Consider the following 18,263-nt stretch of genomic DNA (forward strand, 5'->3'; position numbering starts at 1 on the left):
GGCACTGGTCAGGGCTTGAACTGGGATGTTGCTACCACACAAGACAGGTGCCAGGGGATGCCAGCATCTCCCCAGGCTGTTAATCCCCCTGCACTGTGCCAGTTCCACAGCTTTTTATAGCTCTCCTGGGCTGTATCAAACAGCAACACCCGGAAACCCCCGGAGCCTGGAACACAGATAACACTCGGACAGGGCATCAGAGATGGAAAGTCCCTGTCAAATTCCCCTTGTGGAGAGGCCCAGATGGTCCCAGGGGAAGGAGCCAGGCAGGAGTGTGGCTTTGCTGTGCAGCTTTGCCGTTGCTTTATTAATTGAGAAGGCGACACGCCATTAGTCACGCTCGTTAATGCCCAGCCCAAGTCCTCTGTGCTCACACCAGAGAGAGTCCTCATGGCTGCAGGGAGTGAGGATGGGGTGAGGGATTCATGGGAGCTGGGGAATGGGGAGTCTGTGCTGCCTGCTGAGGGGGCTGGATTAGACCCCCTTCCTGGCCCAGCAACGGGTCTGGCTTCTCCAGCAAGCCTTGAACAGCCCACAAGTCCTCCAGCAGGCTGGGGCGTGGGGAGCAGCTCCACGAGAGCATGCACTGAGCACCTAAATCCAGCTCTATTTCTTCACCAGATGATGCATGAACCACCCAAAATCTCTGGGAGACCATCCCCTCATACCCCACCTCAAACTCTCTGCCCGGGTGACGAGGGCTGGTGTCCCGCCACCACCCCCTCTGCTCAGCCCACCTCTCCTCCTACTTCCCCACGAAGCAGTAGGTGCCGTAGGTCCTCATCTCCTTGCTGGGGAAGCCGAAGCTGCGGACGCCGGGGTCGGGCAGCCCCCCGCAGCGCTCCCGGGGGGTGGTGATGGGGTAGCGCACGCTGCCGTCCGCCAGCCACCCCCCGTCGCAGCGATCCAGCTGGGAGAACTTCCAGGCCGAGTAGAGCTGCCCCACCTTGGCGATGGCAGCCCCGTGGTTGCGACACGCCTGCCCGGCCTCCTTGAAGTTCAGGTGGCCCCGGATGAAGTAGACCTGGCCTTGGGGATGGACGGATGGATGGGGACACTGCGGGTGAGCAGCTGCCACGATGCCCTGGGAAAAATCCCTCGGACCTGGCACGAATTTTGGGGGGCATCAGGACTCTGTGGGAGGGACAGGGGACCCCAGCACTACCTTGAAGAGCAGAGGTAAAGCAGAAAGCATCAAATCGGTCCTTCTGCTTGTCCTTGGCCCCGTAGGTCCGGACACCGGGCAGGAGGAGGCGGCCACCGCAAGGCTCCCGCGAGTTGATGATGGGGTAGTGGACGGTCCCGTCGAGGATCCAGCCAGCATTGCACCAGTCCAGACCCTCTGTCCAGGCTGTGGGGCAAGAGGCAGCTCAGCACCAGCACTTTCCTCCTCCCCATGCCCAGCCAGGTGTATTTTTGGGCTGAAGAAGAGTCTTTTTTTGAGTGCTTCACCTTTGTACAGCTGCTGGTAGGTGGCGAGGCGGGAGTCCTGCTGCTCGCAGGCTCGCTTGGCTTCGTGGTAGTTGAATTTGTAGCGCCCATTGCTGGGTTGGTAAGGGAAGACGACGCCTGGAGGGGCAGGGACAGGGTGAGGGAGATGCTCTCCCTGAGGAGGCTTTGACTTAATATCCCCAGCGATTCAGTGATGAAGATAAGTGCAACAAGGGCTGGAGGCAGCCAGCCACAGGCAGGAGTTACAGCAGACAGGAGTTACAGAACATTCTGAGCTGGAAGGGACCCACAAGGATCATCAAGTCCAGCTCTTAAGTGAACAGCCCATACAGGGATTGAACCCACCAGACCTCCGGTCCAGCCCAGAGTCCCTGGCTGGACCGGGTCTCAGTCTCCTGCTGCATTCCCCAGGGTGGGGGAGCCCAGGCTCACCTTCGAGGTGCAGCGTGAGCGAGACGCTCTCATCGTCCAGCCCGTTGACCAGCTGGCAGCGGTAGCGCCCCTCGTCCTCCAGAGCCACGTCGGTGATGGTGAGCGAGGCGTCGTAGCGGTGGCTGTGCCGCAGGTGCACCCGCGGGCTCAGCGGCCCGTAGTTCTTGTGGTACAGCCCGTTGGTGATGATGATGATGCTCTCCCGGTAGTTGGCTGGCTCCACCTTGCTCCACTTGACGCGGTAGTTTTGGGGCAGGGCGCGCAGGACGCAGGGCAGGGTGGCCGTGGCCCCACGCTGGGTGTGCACCGTGGAGTGCAGGGGCTCCAACAGGTACTGCAGGCGCGGGGGGGCTGTGGCACCCCCAGGCAGCCTCAGCACAGGGTCACCACGGAGCATTGCTGAGGCCCCAACACCCCTACAATGCTTCCCTGAGCGCCCCTCAATCCTCAGAAGCATTTGGTGGTTTCTCTCCTGGCTCCTCTTCCCCTCTCCTGCATCCTCTGCAAGCACAGCTCAACCCCTGCCCCAGCTGGACACCCCCAGCATCATCTCTGCCCTCCAGCACTGACCCCAAACAGCAGTACCCCTTCTTCCCCTCAGGTCCTGTTCCCTAAATGGGTTCTCCCATCCTCCTCCCAGGCCCCGCTCCCTACCTGGGCTCCCAGTTGGCCTCTGGAAGATGCTGGACACTGTGGGTGCTGTCAGGAGCCAGAAGCAGCCAAGCAGGAGCAGCCTGTGCATCCTTAGAGCTGGGGGCAGGACGATGCCTGGGGGGAGCACAGGGGTCAGGGACAGGCAGTGGAACTCCCCCAGCTTCCGTGGGGACCAGAGGAGGTGGCCCTGTTCCGTGGTGGGCTCAGTGACTTCTACTGTGCAAAGGGGACATCGAGCCCCCAGACTGTGCCAACCCTCCTTCCCAGCACCCCCTGCCCCATCTCTTACCGTCCCCAGGTGTGTCCTTTGGGGAGCCACTGTTCCCATCCAAGGCCCCCAGCCCATGTGCTGCCCCAGCTCCTGCTGCGTCCCGTCTCCGTCATATACAGCCCATGGAGGGGCCGAGGGCTCGGGGAAGGTCGAACCTGCACAGAAGAGGTGGCACAGGGACACGGGGATGTGGGAGGTGGCGAGTGGGTGCTCCCAGCCAGCCCCTGCCCTGTCACCGCCCTGGGACGGGCAGTGTCCCGGCAGCCCCGTGGCCCCGTGGGCCTTTGCTGCCTGCTCCCATGGTGCCGGCTGTGCCCGCACTCCCTGCCCTGTCACCGTCTCTTCCCGCTTTCTTCTCGTTTTTTTTCCCCTCCAACACCTCCCCGAGGAACGCACAGGGAGGAGGAAGCACAATTTCCCATTGTGAGTGTCTTTCTCTTTATTGTTCTGCTCTGCAAAACACAGCGTGCCCGGCTAACAAACATCCCTTTATCCGCAGGCCACAGCGTTGGGAATTCAGGGAAAAATACAGCTCTGCACTGGGCTCCAGCAGCTCTTGGGCCTGCAAAGCCTCTGCTCGGCATCAGCCCCCAGTGCTGGGGCAGTGCTCTGTGATCCCACGCACATCAGGGCAATGGGTAATTTTATGCCCACCTCAGTCCCCAGTAGAGGGGAAAAAGTTCCCACCTCTTGAGGCTCCCACGGGCTCTGCAAGGGGGGTCCCCCCACTCTTGCACCCCACTGGCCTTATGCTGCCCTGTGAAAAGGCATCAGGGAGGTTTCCCCGTTGCCACTTGGGGCCAGGATGCTGCCGGCACCAAACCACGGGCACACAATGGGACTGTGTTCTGGCCTCCCGCATCTTCTCCCTCCCCCAGGGTCCGTCTCCAAGGGTGGAGGGAGCTCTTCTCAAGGGAAACACAGGACAAGCAGCGACTGTCCCCGGCACCAAAGGACACAGTGATCCTGGCTTGGCCATGGCACGCATGGCACAGCAAACAATCCTCCCAGGGAGAGGCACCAGGGAATGCACTGGGTCCCTGGGCCCTTGCCCTGCACCTGCTCCCCACTGCTCCCAGCCCCTCTTCAAGGAGGGGCATCAACATTGATGCCAGCAGGCTGAATTGGAAGCCCTCGAGCTTCTCCTAGGTCAGAATGGTCAGAGCTTTGGCTCATTTTGATGAGTAAAAGGTGGCCATGGCTTTAGAGGAAGGCTAAACCACAGCAGCACTGGCAGCTCCTCCCCTGCAGCTCCCCACAGTTAGCTGGTGGCTCCATGGCTCTTTGGAGAGCCCGTGATCTCCCTCCATCACACTTCCCATGCCCACGGCTGCAGAAGCAGATCCTGATCCCTCCCAGCAGCAGCCCAGGCTCCTTGGCTGGAGGATGCTGATTCCCAGCTCCACAGTACCACAAACAAGTTGAGTGTTTCTCACATTTCTCCCAAGTGAAGGCAACAGTTACAGCCCTTGGCTCTCACAAAACCACAGCCCAAAGCAGGATACTTGCAGGGGCCTGCAAAAGTGACTCATCCCCTTTCCCCATCCCACTGGCATCAGGGCATGACCCCAGCTCGACGCTGCTTATCTGAGATCATAGTTTGGCCCAATGCTGTGGAAATGAGTTACTCAAGTCACTTCCCAAACACACACTGTGTTTTACTTCTTGGCTCCTTCTTTCTTACTCTCCTTTTTTGGGATCTGCACTGGCTCTTGGTGTATCACAAACCCCTCTGCAAAAGCAGAAGCCGTCAAAGAAAATTGAAGGAAACCCTTGTGCTTGGCTCCCCCAGTTCCTGGTGCAGGTTCCATCAGCAGCCTCTGATTCAGCTCCTTGCCCTTGTTTTTCAAAGGGTAGATTCTCCTCCTCCCCTCACAGGGAACCTCCTCCCCAAAGCCCTCCATGAACCATCATTTTTCCCTCTGAACAGGGAGTTTGACCCTGGCTTTGCTGAGCTTTGTCAAGCCCAGCACCTCTGCAGCAGGTCAGTCCAACCTCCTCTCCCTGACCTAGTCCCCAAAACTGTAACGTTTCTCGAATGCTGAACATCCAGACCCCAGCACAGCTCCTGCCGCCCCCCAGGTCCTCCTCCGACCCCCTTGGACCCGGCAGGGAGGGACACTGATACCGCTGATACCACACACCCCACGTATTCCCGGCACAGCGGCCTGAGCCACCCGGTGCGGCAAAGCCGGGTGTGGAGGCGTGCCAGGGAAGCCAGCCCAGAGTTTCCGTGTTGGCAGTGCCGTCCCACTCCCGGCAGCCTCTTCCAACCGTGGGAAGCGCGGGAGGCGAGGGCAGGACCTGGCAGCGGCTTTGGCAGGCGGAGTTTGCAGCCCCAGCGTGGCTCTCCTCGTGTCCCCCCATTTGCAGGGCTTTCCCCTGCCCTGGCTGCCCCCTGGACATGCCTGAGCACAAAGCTGCCTCAAGGCTCCGGCTCTCCGGGCTGTGCTTCCTCCTCCAAATCCTCAACATCCTCCTCTTCGCCGCCTTTGTCCGGTACAGCCCAGAGAGCAGCTCCAGCCTCTGTTCCCCGCAGCTGAACTGCAGCCGGAGAAACCAGGACTCGGGTTTCCAGCACCCCCGTGAGTACCCCCGTGCCCGTGGGTGCAGAGTGGCTCTGTGGTCCCCAGGTGCTGCTGAGGGGGTGGCACAGGATGTCACCACACTCAGTCTGGGCTGCAGAGCCTGTCACAGCATCCGGCTCTGGACCAGACTCCAGAGTTAAACAGAGGGGGAACGTCACACCGCAGGGTTGGGGTACCAGTGCATCCCTCCAAGGAGGGCGCAGTGGGTGGAAAGCAGATGTACCGCAGAGATTTCTCACATGCTTGGACAGAGCCAGCCCCAAAACAGGGATATTTGGGTCCAGGAAGTGCATTTCACCAGCTGGAGTTCAGAGGGGTTCACTGGGTGCAGCGATAAACCTGGGATCACACTCCCATCCCTTGTGGGGAGTGTGGCAGCTGCTCCTCATGCCCTGGGGTCTGCAAAGCTTCCCATCGTCCTGCTGGGTTTTGCAGTGCTGAGGGACTTGCATCAAGCTCCTTCCACAGAGGATTCAGCTCCCTCGGTGCTGCCACAGGGCCAAACACAGGGCTGGGGTCTGCCCTGCTGGGAGTATCCTCCTGCACGCTGGGCATTGCTGTGGAACTCATCCCGGCTGAGGGATGAGGGGCTGACCGTGCCTTTCTGACGGGAGATGTGAAAGGAGCCTCCGGATGCCCCGGCTGAGGGAGGGGGTGGAGCTGAGCCTCTGGACAGGGGCAGGTTCTCCCGGTTTCGCCTGCCCAGTATCCCCACCCAGGCAGTGACTCACGGGGAAGGACGGGACACAGCTGTCGGCACAAGAGGTGCAAAGGGCATTTAGCTCAAGCTAAACCCATCCTCTGGTTTGCCACCAAACCAGATTGGTCCCATTTTTCTGTTCATCCTTCCCCTGTCTTCATCCCGTGAAGCAGGATGTGGTGTTTTTGGGGGAAGCAACAAGGTTCTGGAGGGGGGGCCGACATCTCAGACCCACCTTCACACTGGTGTAATGGGTGCAGATGGCTCTCAGCCACTGCAGGAGGTGCCTGGGTTGCTGGATGAACCCTATGAGTGTACTGAGATATCTGGATGGTGGCAGGCAGGGTGACAAGGAGCCACTGCAAGGGGTGACTGGGCCATATCAGACAGGGACAGCTTCACCTGTCACCAGCACAAGCCACAGCTGCTCCAACTCTCTGCTACAGATCTCCAAGGGAGATCCAAGGCCTGATCCACCACAGTTCCAGAGACACGTCAGTGGAGTGAGGCTGGTTCACATGCGCTGAAGCCTCTGCTCCCCCAGATCTGTGAGAGCAGAGAGTGTCCTAGTCCTCTTGGGGACCAGCAGACAGGAGGGTGGCTGCCTGCCCTCAACACCTCCAGACCCACTCTCTGCCTCTCCTCCACCAGGTTTCCGGGATGTCCACCTCCAAGTGCTCCTTGGCTTCGGGCTCCTGGTGGCCTTCCTTGGCCGCTATGGGCCGGGCAGCGTGGCCATCAGCATCCTCATCGTGTCCTTTGCCATCCAGTGGGCCATACTGATCCAGGGGTTTTTGTACTTCTTCCTCAATGGCAAAATTTACGTGGGAGCTCGGAGGTAAGGCAGGAGGGAGCTGCTGCTGTCCAGACACACTCATCCCAGCCCAGCCCTGGCACACTGGCTCCCTCCTCTGTAAAACTCACAGCTCTGCCTTGGAGAAGGAGTTTGATGACAAGTAGGACCAGGCCTCTGGGTTGTTTGAGTGCCACACTAGTAAGGGCCATGTAAGTACTGCCAAGGCTACAGCCAGGCATTTAGGGGGGCACACTGGCCCCTGCCTGCCCCCAGCCCAGCTGTCCCTTCGTCACAACACTGCAAGGCTCAGGCTGCCTGTTCAGCCTGCAGGGGTGGTGGGATGCAGGGTCTGGGCTCTGCTCCTGCCCCCCCATTCCTGCTCTCTCCAGCTCCTGCGCTCCTCCCAGCAGTGCCAGGTCCAGCCCCACACCTTCCCTCTCCTTCCCAGCATGGTCAGTGCCGACTTCTGCACCGCGGCCGTTCTGATCTCCACCGGAGCTGTTCTGGGCAGGGTAAACCCTGTGCAGATGCTGCTGCTGGCTCTGCTGGAAGTCACCCTCTGCACCCTCAATGAATACATCCTGCTCAGCCTCATGGGGGTGAGTCACCAGCTGAGAGGGGGGCGGGCACCACAGAGGGTGTGTCCGTGGGTTTAGGCTCCTCATGTCATGTCCTGACTTGTCTGTAGAGATAAATCCCCTGTCCCCAGCTCCTGCACGGTGCTTTTCTGTATTCACCAGGTAAGCGACAGCGGGCGCTCCTTGACCGTTCACACCTTCGGGGCTTACTTTGGCTTGATGGTTTCACGGATCTTGCACCAGCCCCATATGGACAAGAGGAAGAGGGAGGACCAGCAGAACACGGGGCACCAGGCGGATGTTTTTGCTGTGGTTGGTACGGAGCTCAAATCCTACAAACCGGAGTCACAGGGTTTTTGGTGGAAGGGCTATCACCAACATCAGGACAGTGAGGCTGTGGCTTTGACCAGGAGATTCCTGCAAACCACCTAGGACAGAGGTCCTTCCCCTCCCCAGGAACCTGTCCTGAGGCTGCACCGCCCTCTCCTAGAAGAAGCTTTGCCCCATGTCCAACCTGAACCACCCTTGCTGTGGCCACTTGAACCTCTTGGCACTAGCAAGGAATTTCTTTCCCACAAGGGATCAGCCCCAGCTTCAAAACCTACCTGTTCCACTTCCCTGCAGGAACCATCTACCTGTGGATCTTCTGGCCCAGCTTTACCTCAGCCACCTCTGTTCATGACAATGCTGAGCCCTGGGCAGTGCTCAACACCTACTTCTCACTGGTGGCAAGTACCATTGCCGCCTTCATCCTGTCTCCTGTCCTCTACAAGGAGAGCACCCCACGGATGGTAGGTGCTCTCCTGGGACAAACCCAAGTCTCACACATAGCCCACACCCTGTCCTACACGGGACAGTGAGTGTGAACACACCCAGGGCAAGAGGAGATGTCTGTTAGGCTTTCTGAGGTTCCCCAAGGAAGACAACCTCCCCCAGCCCCATGCTGGTGTCCTCCATGGAGCCAATTCCCCTGACCGTGTCCTGCTCCATCAGGTTCAGATCCAGGATGCCACCTTGGCTGGCGCTGCCGTGATGGGTATGGCTGGGGAGATGTTGGTCACCCCCTTTGGGGCCCTCATCACAGGGTTTCTGGCCGGCCTGATCTGCCCACTTGGCTTCAGATTCTTCACGGTGAGTCACCTCAGGACAGCTGAGGACACTGGTCCCAGCTCAGGGGACCTTTGAGGGCAGCTGCATCACCAACCTGCAGCTCCCAAACCTGCAAACACGGAGCTGCAGCGCCCAGCCCTGGGCAACCCGACCTCCTTCCCAACACCAGCTCTTCCCTGTGCTCTCCCCAGCCTGTCCTGCAATCCAGGCTGAAGATCCAGGACACGTGTGGAGTTCACAATGTCCACGGGCTGCCGGGGATACTGGGTGCCCTGCTGGGGACGCTGCTGACACTGCTGGCCACCGCAGACACTTACGGTGACAGGTGAGAAGAGCCAGAATCGGGTGCCGGTGACTTGGTGCATCAAGCTGGGGCCACCATGACCCCTGAGAACAGGAATGCTCCACACCCCCTCTGTTACAGCACCCCCTTAGAGGCGCAAGCCTGGGAGAACCAGCTCCCCAAAAAGCTCTCTGGTTTGCAGGCTGGAGCTCGTGTTCCCACTGGTGGCCCAGGGCAGCCGGACGGCCACTGACCAGGCGCTCTTGCAGCTCTTTGCCCTGCCCCTCACCCTGCTGCTCGCCACGCTCGGGGGCTGCCTCACGGGTGAGTTTTGCCTCTGGTGCGACAGGGTGAAGGGTGTGAGGGGCAGGGGAATTGGTGGTTTTGGAGGGGGGAGAAAGCAGGAGCAGCCCCAAAGCAGAGCGTCCCCGTCGGACGGGACAGACAGAGCCCAGAAGTGCTCGGCGCTGAGCAAACCCGCTGGGGTCAGGGTTACACTCGAGATCGGGCACCCTCCGTGGCCGGGGCTCCCCACGAGGTCGGGGGCTCCCCCGGGGCCGTGCTTCCCTTGGGGCCGAGGCTCCCCCCGGGCTGTCCATGGCTCCCTCGCTGCCATTCTGCCCTCAGGAATGTGGCTCCCCTCGGGGCTGGGACTCCCCCCGGGGCCGTGTTCCCCTCGGGGCCGCGGTCCCCGCGGTCCCGGGGCTCCCCCCGTGCCCGGGGCTCCCCGCTGCCCAGCCCGGCGCTGCCGCTAGATGTCAGGGGAAGCCCGGGCAGCGGCCGCCCGGCTCTCAGACGCCCTCGCCCGGCTTTCGGCATCCTCAGGAGCCGTCCTGAAAATCAAGGCGCTGAGGTCTCCCCCGGACAAGGGAAACCTGGAGAACACCGTCGTCTGGGAGGTAAAGCTCGCTATTTTCTGGTAAAAAAGAGGTTTACAGGACTCAGGAAGCCCATACCCTCCCTCCTCTTGCAGCAGCATTTTGGGCAGGGGAGATGCAGTAAATGCCCCTGGTCATGGAATCATAGAATCACTCTGACTTTGGGTCGGAAAAGCCCTCAAACACTGAGTCCAACCATTCCCACAGCACTGCCAAGGCCACCATCAAACCATGTCCCCAGGTGCCACATGTGGATTTTTCCAGGGATGGTGACCCCACCAGTGCCCTGGGCAGCCTGTGCCAGGGATGCACAGCCCCTTCCATGAGGATTTTCCCCCAATATCCTGTTTAAACTTTCCCTGAAACTTGAGGCCGTTTCCTCCTGCCCCCATCCGACCCCGATCTGCCCCGAGCAGGGCCTGTTTCTGCCCCTCTCCACGTCTCTGTCTAGGAGCAGGTGGACAAGGAAGGATGTGACCCCAGGACAAGTGGGAAGGAGCCAGGCATCAGCACCTTGGTGTAATGATCCCAAATTCCCGGTGAGGTCCTGCACCACCAGGATGAACCCTCTGCCGTGTCCAGTGCCAGGTGACTTTTGGCAGCCCGAAGTTCCCAGCAGCCTGTTCTGGAGACAGCCATCATATCCCCATGTGGGAGCCAGTTCCTGGTCCCAAATGTTTTGGGAAAAGCCGGATGCCCACAGGCCTTTGCAGGGTGAAGAGATGCTGCAGTGATCCAGGTGTTTTTGTAGGAGCAATTCAGCTTTCTCCAGGGATACCTCAGGGTGTCCAGGCTTGGCTCAACCACTTTCCCTCTCTGCTCTGTGCCTCAGTTTCCCCATCTGCTGCTCTCTGAAGGGATGAAGGCAATTGGGGGGTGCTGGAGAAGGGGCACAGGAGGCTGCACAGAAAGCAACAAAGACTTTCTATAGACACTTTTGCACACAACAATTAAAAACCTCAGATCTTTTGTAGTTATGGGACTTGACAGTGAATTCCCACAGCCTCTCTGCTGGCTGTTTCCTTCAGGTGTGGTTCCAGGGAAGAAAGAGAAGCCCCTCAGCCCCCCTGCATCCTAAAGCCTGTTGCCCATGATGTGGGTTTCATGGGTTGTCCCAGCCACCCAACAGGGTGCCTTGGCCACTGGAGGGTGGGACAGCCAGAGCAGCCAGCACCCAGGGGCAGGAGCAGGGTGACACCGGGGTCTCCACAGAGAGGTGACCCCTGCCTTTCCCTGATCTCTCACCACCTTGTGCCAGGGGCTGGGGCCAAGGAAGAACCCCCTCCTCAAGGAGGTGCTCCCCGAGCCCTCGGCCCCACTGGGAGAGGGATGTTCCCCTGGCCACTGCAGCCATCCCTACACACCCTCACAGAGAGGCCCTCACCTCACCTGCCTGCCCCAGGTATGGGCAGCAGCCCCAGACCTGCCCGGGAGCAGGTTGGAGCACCCTGGGACTGTGGCAGCTCGAGGAAACCCACAGAGGGTCCTGCAGCAACTGGAGCATGGGCACAGCCCCAGAGGACTCTCAGTGGGGTGATGGTGGCCCTGCCAGGGGTCCCTGGTGGGGGGAGACCTTGGGGTCCCACCTCCCACAAGCCTGGGGCGGCCGGCAGATGCTTTCACACCTCCTGTGCCAGACTCCAGCGCTCACCATGGGGGGTTCCCGCAGGCACAGGTGTCCCCAGCTGCCAGCACCATCCCTGGGGAGGGGGTCACAGCCCCACCCCACGCAGAGGGGCAGGGGGTGCAGGGCCAGCACGGTGAAGTTTGGGGTAAGTGCTTTGCAACCCAACCAAAGTGCCACAGGTGGGACCATCTTGTTCTGATATCTGCTGCTGTTGAAGCACACAGGTTTTCTTTACTGACTGCACCAAAGATACAAAAAAAAAAAAAAAAAAAAAAAAGCATTTGTTTGCAGGTGATAACAAAACACAGCAGAAAGTCAAAACTTCTTGCTTTGATATAAGTCAAAACATCATTTTAAGTTCTTTCCACTTTCGTGGCTCGTTACAGAAAACTGGTAAAATCGGCACATTAAATGCTTTGGTGCCACTGAAATTCCGTGGCAAAACACGGTGGAAGTGGGTCACCCGGCTCCGTTTCTGCTGCCACTGCAGGCACTGAGTGTTTCTGCAGGGACCACAGCTCCACTCCACGTTCAGGCCGCAGGGGAGGACACGTCCCCGTGTCCATGCCCCTGTGACACACACCCCGTGCCACGTCGCAGGGGTGGGGTGTGAGAAGGAGAAGCGGCACGAGGGCTGGTGCCCAGCGAGGGGCTCCAGCCGTACCCCCAGCCCGGGGTGCAGCGCTTATCCCGGCCCCGCGCCACCCCTTCCCACCTCACCTCCTTCCCAGCCCTCTCCTCCCCTTCCCCAGGCAGCCCCTTTCTCCTTTCTGATCTCCTCGCAGCGCATTTGAAAAGCAACCCACTGCGACGGGGAAGAAAAGCCCCTCCAGTGAGATCATTGCGAGACCCCCGGACGCCGGGGTCGGGCGTGAAACGGACCTCCCTCCTCCTCTGCTCGCCCGGCCCCTCTGAAAGGCTGTTATGTTCTGTAATCGGATTAGGGGAACCCTGCGCCCTCCCCACGCCCGTGTTACCAGCGCGCCCGGCCCGCGGCCGCCGCTCTCCCCGCGGGTTGTTTAAGCGAGCGCAGGACTCGCCCGTGCAGCGGCCGAGGGGAGCCGGGACGGCGAGAGCCTGAAAGGTTTAGTCAGCGAACAAATTGCTTCTCTGTAGGGGCCGTTTTCTTCCCCAAGTTGAACATAATGATGGCAGTTTGAGGAACAGATGGCGCAGCTAAGCAGATAATCCCGCCGGCCCCGCGAGCTCGGGGAGAGGCAGCGCCGGCTCTGCCCACAGCGCCGGGGGCCCGGCCCGGCACTGGAGGGTCACAGCAGCTTCTGGGTGATGGTGGCACCCCGGCGGGGCTCGGGGAGCTTGGGCACCTTCACACCTCTCCTGCCTCGGGGGATGGTTCGAGTGCCAGACGCCGCTCGTGCCTCAGTTTCCCCAGCCCCGTGGGGAGGTCTCTGCTCCGTCACTTTTCAAGGCAGGACTCACCCTCAGATCGCAGCCTGACGTGGGGGGATGTAATGTGAGACAGCACAGCTTTCCCTGCACCGAAGCAAAGGACAGCTGAGAAAAGCTCATCCTATTCTTATTTTCCTGTTTTGCCTCTCTCTCCAACAATATTCAGGATACGGAAGGAGTGGAGGGAATTCCACCAGCTCTCAGGGTTGGGTGTATGGTGTGCCCGTGTCAGGCTCAGGGATGCCAGGACCCTTCTGCTGAACGAGTCTTTAAAATACATCAGCAGGAAAAGCCCAAGATCCCACAGACACGACACAGGCAGCACAGGGCATGCACACCCCCACCTGCCCGTGCCACACTGGCACCAGGGAACCTTCCCCACACCACGGGCTCTCACAGCCTTCAGGACACGCTCCAGGCACGCTGCACCGCATGCCTGCGTCCAAGGGGTTCATTTAATTCATGTTTCCCCACCTCCAGCCCTGTCCCCTGAGAGCCCTGGCTCTGACAGCTCCCCTGCCCTCTCCGCGGCAGCCCAGCTGCCAAGAGACCTGCCTAATTCACCTCTTGCTAATGCAGGAGCTCAATCAGCTGCTCGAAGGGTGTTTTACAAGTCAAAGCAATAACAACATCCCCCAGCTACAGCTGGGGAAACTAAGGCACACAAAGAAGTGCCCGGGAGTCCATTGGAATTAGAAGCAGGACAAAGCCTGGGCTCCCCGAGCTCCCGGCATACATGTCCTTACACATCCACAGCCCCCACTGCCTCCCCACCCCCCGGAGCAGCTGATGCCGTGTGCTGTTTGATAGAAAGCCAGCTAATCATCTTTCCCACCTTCGTCAGAGTGTGAATCGTTATCCCAGCGACACCTGTAAAGCTCCTTGTCAGACGAGGCTGGTGCACACATCTAATAATGGGCACCATATGGGAGAGGGAAGGCTCAGGAGAGGAGCAGGGGCCCGACCATCCCTGCACCAAACAAAGAGCAGTGCCTGACGGCTTCCCAGTGCAGCCCAGTATCACCAGCACCCGTCTGAGGAACCAGCAGCAAGAGGGGAGCCTGACTGGTGGAGGAAGAGCCACTGCTTGTGGTACTAAACACGTCAATGACTCTGCAAGCAGCTCCTGCCCTTTGGAAAAGGACCTGGCAAAGGCTGGAGCGTGCAGGTTAAAGGCAGGAAAGCCATCGGGCCCTGCTCACCACAGCGTGCCCAAAGCCTGGGACCGGGCACCCCAAATCCACATCTCCCCATGCCTTGGAGCCTCTGCTCCCTGCCAGCCTGGCAGTAGCACCGTGGGTGCAGACAAAGCCTCCCAGGACCCACAGTTTAGATGGTGACAGGGAGGACATGGCGTAAATTAGAGACGGGTCCTGCACTGGGACTGATCCAGAGCCCCCCGGACTCCCTCCCTGACCCCAAACACTGGGGGCAGAGCTCTGCCCCTCTGCCAAGCCACCCCCCAGTGAAAGCCCCCACCGCCCTCAGCCCACTGCAATTACAGAGCCACGATTTGAGGCCCCCATTCATGGCCAGCAGCATAATGAGCCTCCGGGCACCATCGGCGGGGGCAAAGCAATTAAAATTGCTGGCGTGGTGGCTGCGTGGGTGGCTCTGGCCTGGGCAGCTGCCAGTGCCCGTTTTGGGGCGAGTGGGCACCGCCAGGCCGGGCAGTGCCTCAGAGAGCTGCATCTCCCCGGGGCGAACAATCGACTCGTTCTTTGCCGGGTCCAAAGAATGATAAAATAAAATAAAGAGGGAATAAAGGCCCCAGTAAAACTGGGAGTCAAGTTTATTTACAAACTGAATATGAAGTGAAGGGCCCGGAACAAAGGTGTTATGTAAGGGATGGTCACTAAGGGGCTCTTTACCCACTCTAATTGCCACTTGCTCCGTGATATCCATTTATCTCGCAGCTGAAATGGCCTCCTTAGGCTTGTGGGTTCAAGCACTGCTTGTTTGCAATGCTGCCCGGTGCAATTAGTGCACCAGAGCAGGGGCTGATGCACTCCCACCACCAGGAAGCCTCACACCTCCCTGAAAAGTGGGATCACGCCCACAGTGGATGGATGTGCCAGTGGGCACATGGCTTGGTAGGGAGAGGTGCTGCCCTGAGTGGGGCATCGGTGTTGGTTGTGTAATAGGGAGGGAAAACATGGCTCAGTTCTTTGGGAGGAGACCTCCAGGTCCCTGCATCAACCCAGCCTGGATGGTGAGGAGCAGAAAACCATCACGAGATGCTCGTGGAAGTGGCTGTGAGAGTGACAGCCCTGGAAGGAGAACAAGGTCTGGAGAGGATGAACAGAACCCTGTGTTTGCCTTGGTGTTTCCAAGGGGTCCAGCTGGAAACTGCCCTCAGGTACAAAAGCCCAAAGGGCAGAGATTGGTAATAAAAACCCCCGTGAGGAGAAGAAGCTGCTGTGATTGCTGCTGGGCCTGCAACATGTGGCCTTCTGCTCCCATCCCTGCCCTCACCCTTGGCTTGTCCAGGGGCGTGAAGCCCACAGAGGGACCATTAGCTCTACTCCAGCCAAACCCTTGGGAAAGGGAGGTGGCAGCCCCTCCGGGGAGCCAAGAGGTCAATTTTATTGACAAACTGCCTCTTGAATGGAGCCCAGGGAACAAAGCCGGGCTCAGCCCGGGTCAATCGGGACTGTGTAAAGCGAGGGGCCGGCACCAGCGGCCCCGGGAGAGCCCTCCAGGCGAGCGGCCTTTACCGACGTGTTTGCATAACCTCTGACCCTTCTTTTGGGGTTTAATTGAAATCCCAGCTTGGTGACAAATTGGCATGACCAGCGGGCCGGAGGGTGGGAGGGTGAGAGTGGAAGTGATGCCGGGAAGTCCTCTCCCTGTTCTGGTTCCCATCCTGGCATGGGCCACCTTCAAAGCAGTTCACACCCAAATCATGTTCCAATCACCTCCTGCTCCTTCCTCTGCTCCCATGTCACTGCCCCAAGGCCACCGTGGATGGGCTTTGGACAGGCAACTGCCTGAGTCCACAAGCAGCTCTGTCTCAACACGGGCAGGGGCAGAGATGTGTGAGGCTCCTTCAGAAACTCTCTTTGGGCTGAAGTCACCTTGGACTGGAATGCTCTGATGCTTCATTAACCACAGAGCTCATTAGGCCAAGGCATTTGCTGTTCACACCCTGGCAAGCCCCTACAACACAGACCCCTCTCCCTCTCTGTCCAAAGGGAACGGTCACTGCCCTTCTCCAGTCTGGTCTTGAAGTAAAATCTGCTTTTTGGAGCCAATAATAGAAATAAGGTTCTGAAAAATACGTATAACTGAAGACCCAAAGCAGTTCCCACCAACTGGGGATCCAAAACTGACACTGAGCCAAATGGGGGTGAAGTTGTCTTATTTCAGAAGTTTCTGGGAGAGAGATGAGAAGTGACAGACACACCCTGTGATGGCAGAAATCTCATTTTCCATGGAAATCAGGCTAAAATCAATGAGAAAAAGCCCCAAATCAGCTGCCTCAAAATCCCCATCCCTTTTACAGAGCATTAGCAGCATCCCAACTGCTCCATGTGGCATGTCAGCAATGCAGAGCTGTGCTACACAGAGGTACCAGTGCACCTGAGAGGGATGTCCAGGTGGGCATCCCTGCTGGCTAAAGGGGCTCTGTGGAGTTACTGCAGAATCCTCCAAAGCACAAATATTTTCCCTCCACTTTCCCTCCTGCCCCAGCATCCCAGATGCCGGGAGCAGACTGCAGGGTTTTCCTGCTCACCGGTAGAAATTTAATATTTCACATTCTGTAGATCATCCAAGATGAATCCCAGCTGCTCTTTAACAGGGATGTGGTAATGTCTGGTCCCGTGTGCAACCAGAGCCCTGAAGTGCAAATGGCACAAGTGAGGCTTGAACAATTCCCACCTAAACCTGAGTGAGTTCCATGTGCAGGCCCATGAATCACTGAAGCTCCTGCCTGTAGTTCTGCTGGCCTTGCCCTGCAGGACTTCGTGGGGCCTGGAGGAGCACCCCATACTTTGGAGCATCAGTTCCACATTTTGCAGTACCAACAGGAGACCTTCCCTCAGGAGCACACGTCTGTACATCCAACTCGCATTGAAGAACCTTAAAAAAAAAGCAGCCCCACTTTGAGGCAAAATCCAAAAATATCCCCATTGCTGCCTGCTTTACTGTCTGCACCTCATTTGCAAATCATTTGCAGGGATTTTTACATATCCTAAAATACTTCTAATTGCAGGTTTCATGTCTGTCATCCGTCACTGATTAATACATTTTGTTGCTATTATTGTTATTATTACTATTAATTGTGCATCCATCCAACTCACAAATCAAACCCTGTCACCCAGCACAGAGCCAGCAAGAACCAGGTTTGTTTTTAGGAGGTGTAGCCATCAGAGATGAAGAGACTCGTTGGAGCAGCCCCCTGCCCTTGCCATTAGTAGATCTCAAACTGGTTTGCAGAGAGCAGCAGATCACCAGTTTGCAGAAAGAGAAATACAAGGTGGGGGGTAACTTGCTTCCAATAACTACAAAAAACTGGGGGGCGTTGGTGGGAACTGGACTATCCAATTCCTTCACCCTCCTACCTCCCCTGTGCCACCTTGGAGTTTGCCATGTTTCAAGGGAGAGAAACGGACAACAACCTTGTGTCGTTAACCTCCTTCCCTCCCTCCCAGCCCCACACATCCCCGAGAATAAATCCGGGAATGATTTTATCCCCCCCAGTTTCTCTCCCCACCTCCCAGGACCGGGCCCTCATGCTCTGCTGGCTGTCACTCCTTCCCGTGAGCCCTGCGGGTCACTATTCCCCCAAACAACCTTCGGTTTCCACCAGTTGAGGATCTTAGAGGCTTCTTGCACAAAACCCTTTGAGGTATTTCATGCAGGGCTTGAAAAGGCTCCTGCTTCCTCTGGGGGGCATTATCATGACAACCGGCTTTAATTCAGCGCAGATCCAGGCTCCCAGCTGGATCCTCAGCCACGCCAAGTCCCCCCGACACCCTTCGGCTTGCACAGAGAGGCCAAAGGAGCGCACGGGTCCCAGGATCACGGGGAACTGGCCCAGCCCCATTTCCCAGTCCCCATCCTCATATATATTCCCTTCCAGTCGCCCCGCGCTTTTCTCTGCATGTTCTTCTTTTGCGAGCGCTGCCCTCCTCTTCCCCACTCCCACCGGGCACTTCCCCCCTCCCCGCGGTCCCTCCTCTGTCCCCGGCATCCCCTTTTCTCTTGGCTCTCTATAAACAAAGCGCCTCAGTGTCTGGGGGAAGAAAAGTTGCATTATGCAAATGGGAAAAAGCGAACAGGAGATTTCTCACTCCGAGAACCCCCATTCCGGGCCTGCACCTCGGTTTCCATGGCATGACCAAAGCCTGCTGGAGGCTGGTTTGCATACGGATGAGAGAGGAGATGAAATCAGCACGAAAGCCCATCGCTGACAGAACACCATTGTTTCGCCTGTCTGATTTGGAAGCTAATGAAACGCCATTAAAAAAAAAAAGAAAG

The 18,263-nt window shown here is 58.4% G+C and overlaps 2 protein-coding genes across 4 annotated transcripts; one reads left to right on the plus strand and one right to left on the minus strand.

The window, feature by feature from the left end:
* Window positions 1-279: 279 nt before the first annotated feature.
* Window positions 280-3,177, minus strand: HAPLN2 (hyaluronan and proteoglycan link protein 2). Of its 2 annotated transcripts, none has more exons than XM_064638398.1 (6): window positions 2,828-3,177; window positions 2,539-2,652; window positions 1,885-2,235; window positions 1,453-1,569; window positions 1,166-1,351; window positions 280-1,084 (listed from the first exon to the last, which is right to left on the minus strand). In XM_064638398.1, exons 2-6 carry the CDS (start codon window positions 2,624-2,626, stop codon window positions 729-731), a joined length of 1,098 nt encoding a protein of 365 aa, XP_064494468.1. In that variant the 5' UTR covers window positions 2,627-2,652; window positions 2,828-3,177; the 3' UTR covers window positions 280-728. The 2 variants fall into 2 exon arrangements, with proteins under 2 accessions (XP_064494468.1, XP_064494469.1); XM_064638399.1 differs by having other exon boundaries at window positions 280-1,029; window positions 2,828-3,172.
* Window positions 3,178-3,517: 340 nt separating this feature from the next.
* On the plus strand, window positions 3,518-10,715 carry RHBG (Rh family B glycoprotein). 2 transcript variants are annotated; one of them, XM_064638397.1, is made up of 10 exons: window positions 3,518-5,394; window positions 6,749-6,935; window positions 7,342-7,492; window positions 7,634-7,787; window positions 8,096-8,262; window positions 8,465-8,602; window positions 8,773-8,906; window positions 9,067-9,188; window positions 9,690-9,763; window positions 10,194-10,715. In XM_064638397.1, exons 1-10 carry the CDS (start codon window positions 5,214-5,216, stop codon window positions 10,263-10,265), a joined length of 1,380 nt encoding a protein of 459 aa, XP_064494467.1. In that variant the 5' UTR covers window positions 3,518-5,213; the 3' UTR covers window positions 10,266-10,715. The 2 variants fall into 2 exon arrangements, 1 of the variants encoding a protein (XP_064494467.1); XR_010425528.1 differs by lacking the exon at window positions 3,518-5,394 and having other exon boundaries at window positions 6,839-6,935; window positions 7,024-7,492; window positions 9,067-9,763; window positions 10,194-10,218.
* Window positions 10,716-18,263: the final 7,548 nt, after the last annotated feature.

This window comes from Pseudopipra pipra, chromosome 29 (assembly GCF_036250125.1).
Source record: "Pseudopipra pipra isolate bDixPip1 chromosome 29, bDixPip1.hap1, whole genome shotgun sequence".
Taxonomy (NCBI): Eukaryota; Metazoa; Chordata; class Aves; order Passeriformes; family Pipridae; genus Pseudopipra; species Pseudopipra pipra.

Coding starts and splice junctions, on each gene's coding strand:
- RHBG (XM_064638397.1), top strand. CDS start 5,214: ATGCCTGAGCACAAAGCTGCCTCAAGGCTCCGGCTCTCCGGGCTGTGC. Junction 5,395..6,748: donor CTCGGGTTTCCAGCACCCCC/GTGAGTACCCCC, acceptor CTCCTCCACCAG/GTTTCCGGGATGTCCACCTC. Junction 8,907..9,066: donor GCAGACACTTACGGTGACAG/GTGAGAAGAGCC, acceptor TCTGGTTTGCAG/GCTGGAGCTCGTGTTCCCAC.
- HAPLN2 (XM_064638398.1), bottom strand. CDS start 2,626: ATGCACAGGCTGCTCCTGCTTGGCTGCTTCTGGCTCCTGACAGCACCC. Junction 2,236..2,538: donor GAGGCCAACTGGGAGCCCAG/GTAGGGAGCGGG, acceptor GGGGTGCCACAG/CCCCCCCGCGCCTGCAGTAC. Junction 1,085..1,165: donor CTTTACCTCTGCTCTTCAAG/GTAGTGCTGGGG, acceptor GATTTTTCCCAG/GGCATCGTGGCAGCTGCTCA.